The sequence below is a fragment of the Ochlerotatus camptorhynchus genome, unplaced genomic scaffold, assembly GCF_037179485.1.
Source record: "Ochlerotatus camptorhynchus isolate MF236.1 unplaced genomic scaffold, CSIRO-AGI_Acam_v1.1 ptg000428l, whole genome shotgun sequence".
Taxonomy (NCBI): domain Eukaryota; kingdom Metazoa; phylum Arthropoda; class Insecta; order Diptera; family Culicidae; genus Ochlerotatus; species Ochlerotatus camptorhynchus.
Window position 1 is genome coordinate 1402148 of NW_027040914.1, and position 15048 is coordinate 1417195.

Sequence of the window (15048 nt, forward strand, 5' to 3'; positions counted from 1 at the left end):
CGAATCAATTTTGTGTGTGGCAATTTCATCGTGGACACCCTTTACGACAGCTTCCATCCACTCCTCCGGTAATATCTCCTCCTCCCAAATCTTGGCAATTACCCAATGCAGCGCTCTAGCCAGTGCTTCACCACCGTATTCTAATAGCTCACTTGGTAGTTGATCTACACCAGTTGCTTTGTTGTTTTTCAGCCGACCGCTCTCCTCCTCAACTTCTTGAGCCTGTCGTCATCTGCGCGTGCTCCAAGGTCTGTTGCCGCGCCACCTTCGTTTTCTACTGCATCACCGTTGAGGTGCTCGTCATAGTAGTGCTTCCACCTCTCAACTAACACCACCTCACCCTAATGTCACTGACCTCACCATACACCTAAAACAAACGGTTTAAGCGAAACGTTTTTGCCTTCCTGAATACTGCTTGGGACCACTTGCAATTAACATTTTGTATATGACCGGATTAAAAAAAAAATACCATTGTCACCCTAATAGCCATAACCTTAAAATCACCCAATAACCCCGTTCTCCTTCCTTCCGCCAACAGCCTCTACCTCGGCGACAAGGAACTGAACGTGACCAGCTTCGCGCTGCTCCTGTCGGTGCTGGAGTACCAAACGGCAGTCATGCGACGGGACTTCGAAACGGCGGACCGGGTGCTGCCGACCATCCCGAAAGAGCACCGCACCCGGGTGGCGCACTTCCTCGAGAAGCAAGGTTTCAAACAGCAAGCCCTGCAGGTTTCCACCGATCCGGAACATCGGTTCGATTTGGCGCTGCAGATCGGCGATCTGGACACGGCCCTAGTGCTAGCCCGGGAATCGGACAGCCCCCAGAAGTGGTCCCAGCTGGCCAGCATCGCCACCAGCAAGAACAAATTCGACCTGGTCAAAGAGTGTCTCACCAATGCGAACGACTTCGGCGGCCTGCTGCTGCTGGCGACCAGTTCCGGTAAGTGCCTAACACAGTCTCGCTGTGAGAGGGGGGAATGTGATGCGTGCGCGTAATTACAATTTCAAATAAGCGTGAAGAATGGAATCGGGCGAGAAAGTGATTCGAGGCGGAGAAGGGGGAGACACTTTCAGAATGATTGTGTGTGTCCTCTTTTATTACTTTGCCGCCATAGGAAAGGGTGAATCAGAATGCCTACTTTCGGATTCTAGCACAAGAGAAGCATATTGCACGCTATAGTGGGCAAATGGAATTAAATACAAATAAAAGCGGGCGGCAATCACTTGGGATAGATTATTCTAATGCAATGTTTCTTTTGGTACTAGGCGACGAAGGCATGCTTCGGAATCTGGGAGAGAACGGTGTATCGCAGGGCAAATTCAACATCTCCTTCCTGTCGATGTTCCTGCTCGGGGATTTGGAAAAATGCTTGGAGATTCTCATCCAAACCAATCGGATACCGGAAGCGGCATTCTTCGCTAGGTTTGTTGTCCCCTTGTGATAGCGCTTTCAATTTGAAATCCTAAATGTATCGTCCCCAACAGAACCTACATGCCGAACAAGGTGTCCTACGTGCTGGACATTTGGCGAACGGAGCTGGCCAAGATCAACGAGAAGGCCGGCCAAAGTCTAGCCGATCCGCAGCAGTACGAAAATCTGTTCCCCGGTTTCTACGAGTCGGTCAAGACGCAGCAGTTCCTGCTGCCGGAACGGTCGACCCTGCTACCGGCCCAGTCTGCCATCGATGTGAGTTGTGCAATATTTCCCCTTTTTTTTTAAGCGTTCAAAACTTGAATTTATCGCATTTAGGTCCCCCTGAATCTCGACCGGGATCCCATAGCGGAGATGAGACAGGCGGAAAACGAAGGACGGTTCGATTACGATCCGAGTGCCGCGGCCACCGGTGCGGAAGGTGCCACAAGCAGTGCGACGGAAGGCGTAAGTACAACTCTATCAATAATCTAGCCATCTTCTAGTCTAACATTTTCCATTCTCATAGAACAAACCCACATTATCCAACGTGATGGAAGAAGCACTGATAGCGACAACGGCCGGAACGCCCGCACCCTCGGTCACGGTGGGAAATATTCCTCTAGCCTTCCAGCCTGCACCATCCGCCGCCAGCCAGATCAAGCGGAAGAGCTCGCTCGACGACTTCGAGTCCGAGATCGAGGCCCTCAATCTGGACGATAATATCGACACTTCTGTAAGTACTACTGTCAATATTGATTTTTTCCCCACCTAACTTTATAATCTATTGTTTTCGCAAATGCCACTTGAAACAGGATGTAAATATAGATGACGATCTGTTGAGTGATTGAGATGGGCTGCGGATGTTCCGAACAGGGATGCTCAGAGAAAGCGAGAGAACGAGAGAGCAGGAGAATTTCCCCTTACCCTCCCTTTTAGTAGCGATAGAAGAGTATATAGAAGTTTATTATAATTAAATCTAATGGAAGAAGTATGTTAAGGAAAATTTAAATAAAAAAAAATAATAAACGAGCAGGAGAAGAATGTTGCAGCAACGTAAAAAAAAAAATCATCAATGGAACATTTTTTTTTCAACATCCTTCTTGAGTATGATGGCGTTCATCATGCCAAACTGTGGGACAGACAACAAGTATTTTAAACAGGCTAGTAGTTCCGTACCAACGACGGTTCTTTTTCTCTGTTTTCGCACCTGCAAAGAATAAATTGTTCTCAGTTACGAAACAGCAAGTGCGAAGGTAAATAGCATTTAGGTAATCTTGAATTTTCCTTGTTTCTCATTTCCCGCCAAGCATGATTGAGGTTTGTTTCAAACAAATCAAACATAGCGAGTGATCGAAACTCGCAAAACTAGGAAGATGTTGCTACTTTTCTAATTGCTGTCTAGGGATTTTTTTTTTGCATTATATGTTATCACTTACCGATTACGATTGATTATTATGATTACATATTACAATTGCTACACCATTAATTGGCTATATCTACGCATTCGCATCTTTGTTGTGCACATCTCTGAACGACAAAGACAGAAGAAGGATACATTTACTATGTGGAGAAAACAGCGAAGCTACCAATATAAGGAAATCAATATATTACAAAGTTTAAGTTGCGTTGCTCTGATCTAAAGCAGTCCGAATTTCCTTTGCTGGGAAAATGAACCCCAATGAATCTCCAGCTCTGCAGCGAGATTCGATCTTGTGCAATCCATTCCTGGTGAAACATCGAATATCTCCCAAACAGTATACCTATGGCGGGTTAATGAGCACCTTAAGCACAGGGGTGGTCACTTTTTAGTGGGCTAGGTCACTATTTTCAAGTCAGTTACTAAAAAGTAACGTTTTTCAACAAGTCACTAAAGTCACTATTTCTTATTTTTTTTTTCACTTGCCTTTAAAAATCACATCAAATCATAGCACAAATTTGTGTTAAAAGATTCATTAAAAATCAGCGTGTAAAGTATGACAAGAAATGCCTTGTGGGTAGATCACCTTTTCGTGGTACGTTACGGGATGTAAGATCCACCACCCGTTCCTAGTCCTGACTATTTCAAACTAGCGGAACAGGATTTATCAGTAATCAAAGGAACACAGCTTAGTCCTTGTTACTTTGTATGCCTTGTTGATAGTGACAAGACTCGGCTTTGTCCACCGAGGATGATATTGAAACAAGGAAAAAATGAGTTAGTTAGTCTTCATCTATGTGATTCCTAATCTTCTAATCGTTGTTCTTTATTTTGAAGTGGTTAAGACTAGGGTTCTGATGCATAGTCATTGACACCGATCATTGCCTAATTTTGTTGCCAAGGAATTCATTTTTGAATGACAAAGGGTGTGCCTTTGGAGGGTGCTCTCACTCTTCGAAGGGTATAAATAGCGGAACCTTTCAATTAGAATCGATTCCTTGCGACGTAGGCAATAATGACCGAAATACCGAATACCGTGAACAGGTAGCCGCTGACTGACTTCCTGTCTTCCGCATCCGATGCCCAGTCGACGTCAGCATATCCGACCAACGCTTCCGCTGATTCGTCGCGTACAAACTTCAGGTGCTTCGTTTTCTTCCCTTTCAAATACCGTCCTATACGCTTGAGGCATTGCCAATGGTTAACTGTTGGTAACGGCCCAGGAATCCGACGGGGAAACACAAAGCAGGCCTGGTGCACAGCATTACGTACATAATTGTGCCCAGCAGCGCACGGTACGGTTCTTGGGTTGACTCACCATCACGGAAAACAACCAGGTTCTTCTCCATAGGCGTCTTGGTCGGGTTACAATCCGTCATCTTAAAGCGTATCAATATTTTTTCGATATTTTTTCAGAGAGTTTCATGGAATTCGTCGCATTCTAGTTTCATACCTAGGAAACGACTGATCTCACCGCAGTCCGTCATCTTGAACGTCGAACTCAGGGCTTTCTTCAGATTCACAATCGTTTCAATCTTCCTCCCAGCGATGAGCAAATCATCCACATGCAGAATGATATAAATTTCGTCTCCTGGTACCACGCGCACGTAGAGGCAGTAGTCGTGCAGCGATCGACGAAATCCAAAACTCAGCAACCGATCGTTGAACTTTTCGTTCCAGCACCTTGGGGATTGCTTGAGGCCGTACAGGGACTTGAGTAAGCGGCACACTGTATTAGGGGACGCTGCAACACCGTCGGGAACCGCCATGTACAATTCCTCTTTCAGGTCGCCGTGCAAAAACGCCGTCTTAACGTCCATTTGATGGAAGTGGAAACACTGTTGCACTCCGACCGCGAGAACCGTCCTGATGGTGGCCAGTTTTGCAACAGGAATCCTTTCACCACCAGTCTCGCCTTACGTTTGACCGCATTGCCGGCCGAATCGTCCTTCAGCCGAAACACCCATTTCGATTTCAGAGGCTTCACTCCCTTCGGACAGCTCGTAAGACGCCAGACCTTGTTCTCCTCCATAGAACATAACTCATCTCGTACCGCAGCCATCCACATGGCTCGGTCAGCACGCTGGGGCAGTTCATCAAACGATTCGGGTATATCTGCGAAAATCAATTCGCCAGAAATAGCTCTATAACCGATAAAGTAATCAAATAACTTACCGGGGAGCCTGCGCTCCCGTCCGCTATGCCTCGACGACAACTCACTAGGAATTTCGCGTCTTTCTGTGGGCGAAGGGAGCGCATTTTCTGCTTCTTCAACCGGTTCTTCAAGATCATCGTCGGGTTCTGCTTCAATTCGATTGATTTCAGGTTCATCATTGGCTTCACGAATTTTATCTGTAGGGGCCGGCTGGCAACGTTCCCCCTCTTGCTCGAACGGAATTTGGACGGTCAATGGGACATCGTCTTCTTGCTGCATCACAGCGTACGGGAAGGACGACTCATCAAACTTGACGTCTCGAGCAATCGTAAGCTTTTGAGTCACCGGGTCCCACACGCGGTAGCCGTTCGGAGCGTACCCAACCATGACCATCTCCTTGCTCTTCGCATCCAACTTACGCCTTTGCTGCTTCGGAATCCACACGAAACTCTTGCAGCCAAACACACGAAGTTTGTCCAGATCCGGTCTGATACCGAACCACATCTCAGCCGGGGTAACACCAGAGGGCAACGCACTTGTTGGGCTTCGGTTCATCAACTAAACGCAGGTGAGGGCTGCTTCGGCACATTGGATTGGACTGAGCACGGAACGGACTTTTTCAACCAAGGTTCGGTTGAACATCTCCGCTACACCATTCTGCTGGGGCGTGTACGCAACCGTTGTCTCTAGCTGTATCCCTTTTCTCTTGTAGAACTGCATCTAATTTGTGGAACAGTACTCTCGTCCCTGCTCCACCGTCATTCTTGAAATGGACTTTCCCAGCATAGCCGTGACCATTGCTTCGAATTCCTGAAATTTCTCGAATACCTCTGATTTGCGCTTCAACAAATATATCGATGAAACTGACTATGTAACGAGAACCATCCCATGCCGGTGGATCGATCGGTCCGCAAACATCAGAATGAATCCGCTCGAGCGGCCGGCTGGCCCTAGCTCGCGTTCCGTTGAAAGGTTCTCAGCATTGCTTGGCTTGCACGCAGGCGTCGCAGAAATCAATTTTGGTTGTTTTTCCATTCATACCTTTCAGCATTCCTTTCCGGGCCATGGTCTTCCATCCGCGTTGGCCGATATGCCCCAGGCGACGATGCCACAGGTTTCCAATCGATACTTCGCAGTGATTCGCTTCAACTTCCTCCAACGACAGGTCAAGCTCGTACAGGCTGCCGCGAAGGTGAATTGGCTTCACGCTGGCGACAATCCTTTTTCATGTGGCCGCGACGCCCACATTTGTGGCACTTACCGAGGAATTTCTGGGACTTCTTTTGGGATCTTGAGTCACCCGAGAACGCTGCCGACTTGTCTTCAACTGAATCGCCCTGCCGGTCGGATCGCTTCCTTTCTTCAGCCAATAGACGCTGCTTGACGAGGTCCAAATTCAGGTCTTCTTCCGCGACGTTCTCCAGGGCCGTGACTAGTGGATCGAAAGAGTCTGGAAGCGTCAAGAAAAGCTGCGACACCAGATCACTTTCCGCCAGAGTTGCTCCGGCCGTCTTCAATTTCCTTCATCCGCAAACGAGCCAACTGCTTCCGTACTAACGTTTGGCTCGCGACAGACTTCTTCGCATAAGCCGCCTCCAGACTGACCCACATCTCCTTCGTGGTCGCCTTCTCTCGAACGATCTCGAGGCATTCGTCCGACAGGCAACCCACCAGCAACGCCTTGGAGATCCGGTCCGTTTCTTCAAACTTCTTCTTTGCAGCTTGTTCCGTTGGAGCCACCTCGATTAGCACATCCGCGACGCCTTTGGCTTCCAGGAACAGGCGCACTCGATAATTCCAGTTTTGGAAGTCAGCTCCGCTTCCACGCAGCAACGGGATGTTGCACGAAACGTCCTTCGCGGTGGTGCCCATAACCTCTTGAAGGGACAAACGTGAGACTCCAAACGAAGTATACGGTTTAACAGGAATAACGGAGAAAAGTTTATTCAAACGTCTGTACTACACGAAGTGCGATTTTGGAATGAACAGGTATTAATTTTCACAAACAGGTAACGGGTTGTTGCCAGGGAGGGCTTCCCAACAACGTAACAGGGGAAAGCGACGGTTGATAGCCTACTACGCTAACATAGTATTTAATGTTCCTAGTCCTATCCAGGCATGGAAAATCATTTGCATTCATTTCGTGCATTCATTTACATTCATTTGCCTTTAACTTTTTTCTTCAACAGCACTCCGCAAAACAATGTATATAGCTTTTGTAGGTTTTGTTATTGGCTACAACTTTTGTTAACATGTCAAATCCGTATCTTTGATGCATGACGAACCAGAGCGAACAGAAGCCACTACTGTTTTTCAGTGAATGTAATTTACATTCACTGAAAAACAGTAACAAGTTCTGCCCGTTCTAGTTCATGATGCATAAAAGATACAAATTTGAGTTATGAACAAAAGTTGTAGCTAATAACAAAACCTACAAAAGCTTTCCACGTCATTTTGTGGAATGCTGTTGATGAAAAAAGTTAGAGACAAATGAATGTAAATGAATGTATGAAATGAATGTAAATGATTTTCCATGCCTGGTCCTATCCTTTCCTGTTTAGAGAATACCATTTGGTTTGTTTGAAATTGAAAAAGAAGACTACTTATCAGTGTTGGCTACTTATAACACGCCCCTCGCGCGTCGCTAGCACGCCTCTAGTGTTGGGAATCGAAAATCTGACAGTGATTTGTTTACACTTCTATAGATCTTTTTGACGTTTAATCGTCTTTCTCTATCTGGCACACAGAGATGAATGGATGGTTTGTTTTCCCACTAATCTGTTTCCCTCTTGCTCGCACTCCTTGAATTTAAATGGTGCATTAGTGTGCGCCGATTAAACGTCAAAAAGCTCTATAGAGAACAACGTTTGTCGAGTGCTCAAAACCTACAAGGAAACCCTGAGTGACAGGAATCAGCGGACCTACGAAAAAAAAAACTGGAACCAGGGATCGTCAGCTGCGCAGCAAGGTGTTGAGGTGCGTTAAAGCCAACCCCGGTCTTTCGATCCGAGATGTGGCCAGAAGGTACAACGTCAACTTTCAAACGGTGCGGAACATCCTTACCAGGGAAGGATACAAGTCGTACAAAGCCAGTAAACATCCGAACCGGCACATGAAGCAGAATTCCGTAGCCAAAAAGCGTGCAAGACTCTTGTTCGACCGTGTTTTGACGAAAAACAAGGGCTGCACTTTGATCGATGACAAAACATACGTCAAACTCGATTTTAAGCAGCTTCCCGGTCAAAAGTTTTACATCGCGACTGGACGTGGGGATGTGCCGGGAAGATTCAAGTTCGTGTTTGCCGACAAGTTCGCGAAGAATGTCATGATCTGGCAAGCGATTTGCAGTTGTGACCTGAAAACGGAACCATTCGTCACATCCTCGACGATGGCATCTCAAGTTTATATCGAAGAATAGGGGCAAAGCTATCTTTTGGCCTGATTTGACCAGCTGCCATCACTCCAAGGTGGTTCTGGAGTGGTATGCTGCCAACAAGATTGATTTTGTCCCCAAGTTAATGAATCCTCTGAATTGCCCGGAATTTCGACTAATCGAAAAATACTGGGTAATTTCAAAGCAGCGACTTCGACAAAGCGGCGGGGCAGTCAAGGACATCCAGCAAATGCGGGCAAAAAGGAAGAAATGTGTTGATTCCGTGTTCGCTTCCACTGTGCGGGCGCTGATGGGCTCCATCAAGAGGATGGTTCGAGATTCCGTTTGAACTGGAGAAATGGAACCATCTAATGCTGTAAGTTTGAAGTTTTAATAAAAGCTCTGTAAAGCAACCATTAATGGACTTTTTAAACTTATTGAATCACGAATTACAGGTCTTTTTGTGCGCACCAATTTACTTTTTAGTCAGCCTTTATATCCACCTAATCGACGAGCTCATGGTTGGAGCGGTTGACCGTGTACCGAACCGTGGGTTGCTGTGGCAGCCAATTACCAGGGAGCATCTCAACGACTTCGATTTGGCTGATGATGTTGCCTTCCCGCATAAACGCGAACCATAAATTGACCTTACCTAAAATGGTTAAAAATTGTTTATAATCCCTGCTAAACTTTAACTGAAATGGTTATGGAACTTTACATGAACGTTTAATGATAAAGTTTCAACCTTATGTATTATGGTTTTTTGGAACTGGACCTTACAAATAATGGGTTGTTAAGAACCATTACCATTACAAATTCTAGTTTTCTCCATACATTTTCAGAAAGAGAACTATATAAGAACGTTTTTACTTATGATTTGAGAACATTAATGGTAATGGTTATGGTAGTCAGTAAGGTCCATTAATGGTTTTGTATTATCGCTCAACTTTACGTGGAATATATCGTGAATTGGTAATCAGTAAATTACAGGCAACCAATTCGCGATATATTCCACATAAAGTTGATCGATGTTACAAAACCATTCGTGGACCTTACTGACCATACTACCATAACCATTACCATTAAAGTTCTCAAACCATAAATTAAAAGGTTCTAATATAGTTCTCTTTCCGAAAATGTATGGAGAAAACAAGAATTTGGAACGGTAATGGTTCTTAACAACCCATTATTTGTAAGGTCCAGTTCCAAAAAACCATAATACATAAGGTTGAAACTTTATCATTAAACGTTCATGTAAAGTTCCATAACCATTTCAGTTAAAGTTTAGCAGGGATTATAAACAATTTTTAACCATTTTAGGTAAGGTCAATTTATGGTTCGCGTTTATGCGGGTTATTAGCACAACAAACCGTTCCAATTTCACGGTAGCTGGGCAGGCAGTGGAGAAAGTTGAAAGCTTCCAATATCTTGGCAGCCAGATAGCGTCGGACGGCGGCACCAAGAGCGGCATAGGTGCACGAATTAAGAAGGCGAGGGCTGTTTTTGCCAGTTTGCGAAATGTATGACGAGCAAATCAGATCAGTCGACGCACCAAAATCCGAATTTTTAACTCGAACGTGAAGTCTGTGCTGTTATACGCCAGTGAAACATGGTGTGTATCAGCGGAGAACACTCAGAAGCTGCAGGTGCTTATCAACCGATGCCTGCGGTACATAATTCGTGTCTGGTGGCCCCACAATTGGATCTCAAATTCCAAGCTTCATCGTTTGTGCCATCAGAAGCCGATAGAGACAGAAATTCGTGAACGGAAGTGGAGGTGGGTCGGCCACACACTACGATGGAGCGGTAACGAAATCTGCGAGCAAGCACTGGACTGGAATCCAGCAGGACATCGCAGCAGAGGCAGACCCAGAGGCGCGTGGCGGCGGAGCCCAAACAGTGAAATTAAGAACGTTGACCGAAATTTGACTTGGCCACAGGTCAAGGCCAAAGCTAGTAATCGCCTAGGATGGAAATCTTTCACAAAGGCTCTTTGCACCCGGAGGTGCGCAGTATCGTTAAGTAAGTAAGTATCCTTCCTTTGACGCCTATTGCTGGTCCATTAGAGTGATGCAAAATTTGAAATTTTCGCTCCACAATACTTAAACGATTCCAAATCGGATCCTGACTAACCTCTCAAAATTTGAGCCCATTTGGTGAGAGACTGAGATGGCACAAATCATTTGAAGTTTGTATGGGAATTAGTATGGTAAATTTAAATTTTTTTTTCATGTCTATCTAATAATTCACCATATTGGTCTACTTCAAAACTTTCAATTGTACTTGTAGGAAATTTTCCCAGCTACAACTTTGCTGAAGATCACTTTTTGATTAAATGCAAGGATCGAAAGTTATCAATGCGCTGATGTCTTATGATCATGCTCAATCAACTGCTCAGCAGGCAACATTGGTGTTTCTGGGGCGTTGAATACACGGATAGAAATCTCCTTATACCTTTTGGCAAATTTCTATTGCTGATTATTCATAAAATGTATAAGTCAACTAATAAGCAGACGCCTTGCAAAAAGTTTATGAAGATCATGTGTCAAATGAAATGTATAAGCGGTCACACATACCTTTTATGCATTCTTATAGGACCTATATGGTTTGTCTTATGGAATGTATAAGGCTGATGTTTGGCAAAAATGTATAAGTGAAACACATGAATAAAATAATTGATTTTCGTTTCGTGTAGGACACAAAAATCATGGCTACTATGTCACACTGCAAAATACAGTGTTGCCTACAGAGCAGCTGCTTGATCATGTCATAAGTTTATCAATCTCTTAAATAATTAATAACTTTTTCCTGTCTCGTTCTACATAGAAACGGTCTTCAGCAAAGTTGTAGCTGAGAAAATTTTCTATAAGAATGGTTATCGAACTGTTTCGCAGCTCAATATGGAAAAAGACTAGAAGGCAATGAACAAAAAGTTGAGATTTCCCATAGTAATTTACATGTAAACTTCAAATGGCTTGTGCGAAGTCTGTTTCTAACCAAATGAGTTGTAACTTTGGGAGGCTAATCAGGACCCGATTTGAAACCATTTAAGCACTGTGGAGCAAAAAAGTCAAATTTTGCATCAGTCTAACCACACGGCCAAACTGTACCAAGTTGACGTGGTGGTAGTCTTTGCGCTGGCTTGGAGCAGGAGCCACGTTGATGCTGACTTCAGCCATCACCGGTTGGTGGTCGGAACTGAGATCATTGTGCATCTCCGGCTTGGATAGTCCGATGTTCGACAGGAAAAAGTCCGCCGGAGAGATGAAAGTTGATTCGTCCGGAAACTGCACAGTGTACAGTCCAAGTTGAGCGTGGTCGAACAATAGACATCCGTTCCGGTTCCGCCAAGCTTCATGGCGGGCATGCAGGTCGCCCCCAACGATCAATCGAGAGCTAGTACGAGTGGTCAGGTCGCTCTTGAATTGTCTTGCTAGTAAACAGCGATGATCCGGACATTTACAGTTGGGGATTCTACGACCACACTAAAAGCCTCGATGATAGAAGTGCGGTTGTGAGGCAGAGCTCAGAACTTGATTCCTTTCTTGATGACGACCGCAACACCACCCCTGAAGCTGGTGCGATCAAGCCGGATAATGTTGTGGTCAGGCAACCAGAAGCTGTCGCCGGACTTTGACGGTGGATCTCAGTTAGAAGGCCCACGTCGATGTTATGCTTGCGGAAGAAGTTGGCAAGCTCAATATTTTTTAAACTTATAAAACAAGCATTCCAAGTGACGATAGTTAGCGGCTTAGACGCCATATTGGATGCTGAACTAACCGAGGACTTGGATCAGCTCGGGCTTATTGCGGCACTTACGAAGAGCCCCGGCATGTTGACGAAGATTTCCATCAGTTCATCAGCTGAGAACAGATCGGGGTTGTTGTTTTGCGCTGTTGGTTGTCTCCAGCGTATTCTTGAGCGCAGTTCCTGCAGCGTGGCTTGATGTTACAGTTGCGGACACCGTGTCCAAAATTGAGGCACCGCTGGCACTGCGTTACATCACGATTGGCCGTACGATGATGGAGTAGATCGAGCGGATGGCTTGCAGCGCATTGAGCGTCACCGTCCTTTTCTGGAACTGCACCAGGAAGAGACAATCCGGGTACGTATTCACGTTTTCGTCTCTCCTCGTCATCCGGAAGACAGCGATTGAGGCCAGCTTTTATTGGTCCTTTAAACACCGAATTGTTTTAACTGTAGTCTTAGCTTACAAGTAATATCTTGATCAAATGGAACGGACACTCGTTTCAAGGGTTCAGGTGCTGCGGTGAGGGTTGTAAATAATCGCTTCTCTAGAATTCTTGCTTTTTTTATCGATGATTGCCTGGATTGTGGTCTCTTTGTATCCGTTGAGTCTCGCTGTTTCGAAGATGTACTGTAATTCCTTAACCTTTCCTGTAAGGTGGAAAGTCTACATCAGATGAATCATGTGGTGGAAGGCGGCCATTTTCTGCTGGAACGTATGGTTGGAAGTATAGGGGATAACTCTTTTGGTGCTTGTTGGTTTCCTGTAAATTTCGTATTCAAGCAAAGAAGATGATTTTTCTTCAGTCGAGTATAAGGATTAAGTCACCAAAACATTATTATTTATTAATTTAGTCTTCACAATTAATCAGTTTCACTTATATTTATAACAAAGTAATCTTCTTCTTCTTCATTCCTTTATTTAACCTCGGTCTCTGTTCCGCAATCTAGTGCCAAATAAAGAGCCTGAATTTATAAAGAGACGACATCTTATCCATTTGAGATTAGCATTGAAATGTTTTATTATAAAAATATGTTCGGTTTGTTGCCTTCCCGTAAAAAAAAATCCAATAAAAATACAATACAATACAATTGTTTTTTTTTTTATTGTTTTACCAATTAACTCAACATTTGAACACCGCTTTATTTTTCCCCAATTACATGGCTGGCACCACTTCCCCCGCCTTGACATTTCTCGCTGTCAGTGAAAATTTGCAAAACAACTCCACCACCCACCACCGTCGTCAGTCAGTCAGTCGGGTCGATTTTGTGCTCGGAAAATGGCTGCATGAGAGAAAACTGCAAGTCGTAATCGCGGAAAATGTTTTAATTGGACAGAAAAATCAATAAATTATTGATAACAACGATTCGGCAGTGACAAGATTGCTATCAGTGACTGTTCTATCCAGGCCATTAATTGGATTGCCATCGGTGCAATGGTAAGCTGCTGACTGATTCTATTGATCATGTGTGTAATTCTATTAAATGGTTTGTTTGATTGACAGGACGTCAACAAAGATTCCTCCGGAGGCAGCGGTCCGGACAAGGAGGGCGGCAAGAGTAATCTGAACCTGACGGCAGACGAACTGAAGGAGGAAGGCAACAAGTGTGTCAAGGCGGGGAGCTTTACCGAAGCGATTCTGCACTACACCCATGCCATCAAGCTAAGTCCGAACGATGCGATTCTCTTCAGCAATCGTTCGTTGGCATTCCTGAAGCTGCAGCAGTACTACTATGCCAACGAAGATGCCGATTCGGCCATTGCTCTGAACCCGACCTGGGCCAAAGGGTACTTCCGGAAGGCCGAGGTGCACATGAGCGTCGGGCAGTACGACACAGCACTGTTGTCCTACGCGAAGGCTCTGCAGTTGCAACCGCAGGACATGGGCATCATACAGGCTGCAAGAAAGGCAGCCGACTTGAGCAATCAAGACATTGAGAAGGAAAAGCGGACGCCGGCGCTGGGTGCTGGCATCGGGTGCGTCGTGGGAATGCTAATCGTTTTCGCCGACATGTTGATGACGGATACACCGACGATAAAAGTATAACTTTTATATTTGATTGTTTAGGGAATATTGATACTAATGCCTTCTTTCCAGTACACATCGCTGATGGTGCTAGTGGTGCTAGTTGTTGCCGGTATCGGTTTCGGAATAGCCAAGATGATTCGATACTACACCAAATTGCAACGCAAAGGACTTTTGGATCCACCGGTTAATCTTCTAGAAGGTATCTAATTGTCAAGTCACGCGGTCCCGTTCAAAAACTACATTTTCTCACCATTCGAAACAGATTTCCAATCAACCAAAGACGCGGAGGAAACCGAGAACGGTGGTGTTGGCGAGCAGAAGCCACCCCGGAATCGCTACTCCAAAGCTCAGGCTAGGCAGCGGTTCAAAAAAGGCAAAACATAATTCTCACTTGGACGGAACGTTCTACAAAAAGAAAATCTTGAATGCTAGTCCCCCCTGTCTTGGTGAGAACCGAAACGACCCGATGCGGCAAATATCGAAAGTAGGTAATTCCAGTTAATTTGTCATTTCTAAAAATTCCATCTTGCCTAGGTATATCAAATTCAGACAGTCGAATCACAAACAACAGAAGCATTTTGCACCCCCTCCAAAAATATACAGCTTAGAAAGCACGATTTTCTACAAAAATTTCTGTAACACAGGAGTAGAGCGAAGAACTGGCCCAGGATTAGATAAAGGAATTACGGTATCTGTCGACTAGAGTGTCCTTCTTAATTTTAAAAAGTAGTTGAAAATTTACGATGCGTTAGCTTTTATTATAACCACTGTTTAAAACTAATTTTTACATCCCGCGATTACTTTTACTTTCCAACTCAATTGTTAGGTGTTCTTTCTAGTATGTAATGGACAAGTGATGGCATTTTGAATACATTTTGTGATATGCATAGCAGATTGCTGCATATGAAAA

At 44.8% G+C, this 15048-nt stretch overlaps 2 protein-coding genes across 2 annotated transcripts in view; both read left to right on the forward strand.

The window, feature by feature from the left end:
* Window positions 1-3030, forward strand: part of beta'COP (coatomer subunit beta') — a 38964-nt gene extending 35934 nt beyond the window's left edge. The window contains exons 9-14 of the mRNA XM_065234036.1: window positions 539-942; window positions 1269-1425; window positions 1488-1689; window positions 1753-1881; window positions 1943-2149; window positions 2229-3030. Of these exons, the coding sequence (XP_065090108.1) occupies window positions 539-942; window positions 1269-1425; window positions 1488-1689; window positions 1753-1881; window positions 1943-2149; window positions 2229-2264 (1135 nt within the window). The 3' untranslated portion in view covers window positions 2265-3030. The remainder of the gene's footprint in view (window positions 1-538; window positions 943-1268; window positions 1426-1487; window positions 1690-1752; window positions 1882-1942; window positions 2150-2228) is intronic.
* Window positions 3031-13363: 10333 nt separating this feature from the next.
* Window positions 13364-15048, forward strand: LOC135711228 (small glutamine-rich tetratricopeptide repeat-containing protein alpha-like). Its single transcript, XM_065234012.1, has 4 exons — window positions 13364-13547; window positions 13614-14150; window positions 14208-14337; window positions 14401-15048. Exons 1-4 carry the CDS (start codon window positions 13545-13547, stop codon window positions 14520-14522), a joined length of 792 nt encoding a protein of 263 aa, XP_065090084.1. The 5' UTR covers window positions 13364-13544; the 3' UTR covers window positions 14523-15048.

Excerpts from the sequence above, each read along its gene's own strand:
- LOC135711228 (XM_065234012.1), top strand. Across the intron at positions 14,151-14,207 it reads CGGATACACCGACGATAAAA|TACACATCGCTGATGGTGCT; the intron begins GTATAACTTTTA and ends CCTTCTTTCCAG. Across the intron at positions 14,338-14,400 it reads ACCGGTTAATCTTCTAGAAG|ATTTCCAATCAACCAAAGAC; the intron begins GTATCTAATTGT and ends CATTCGAAACAG.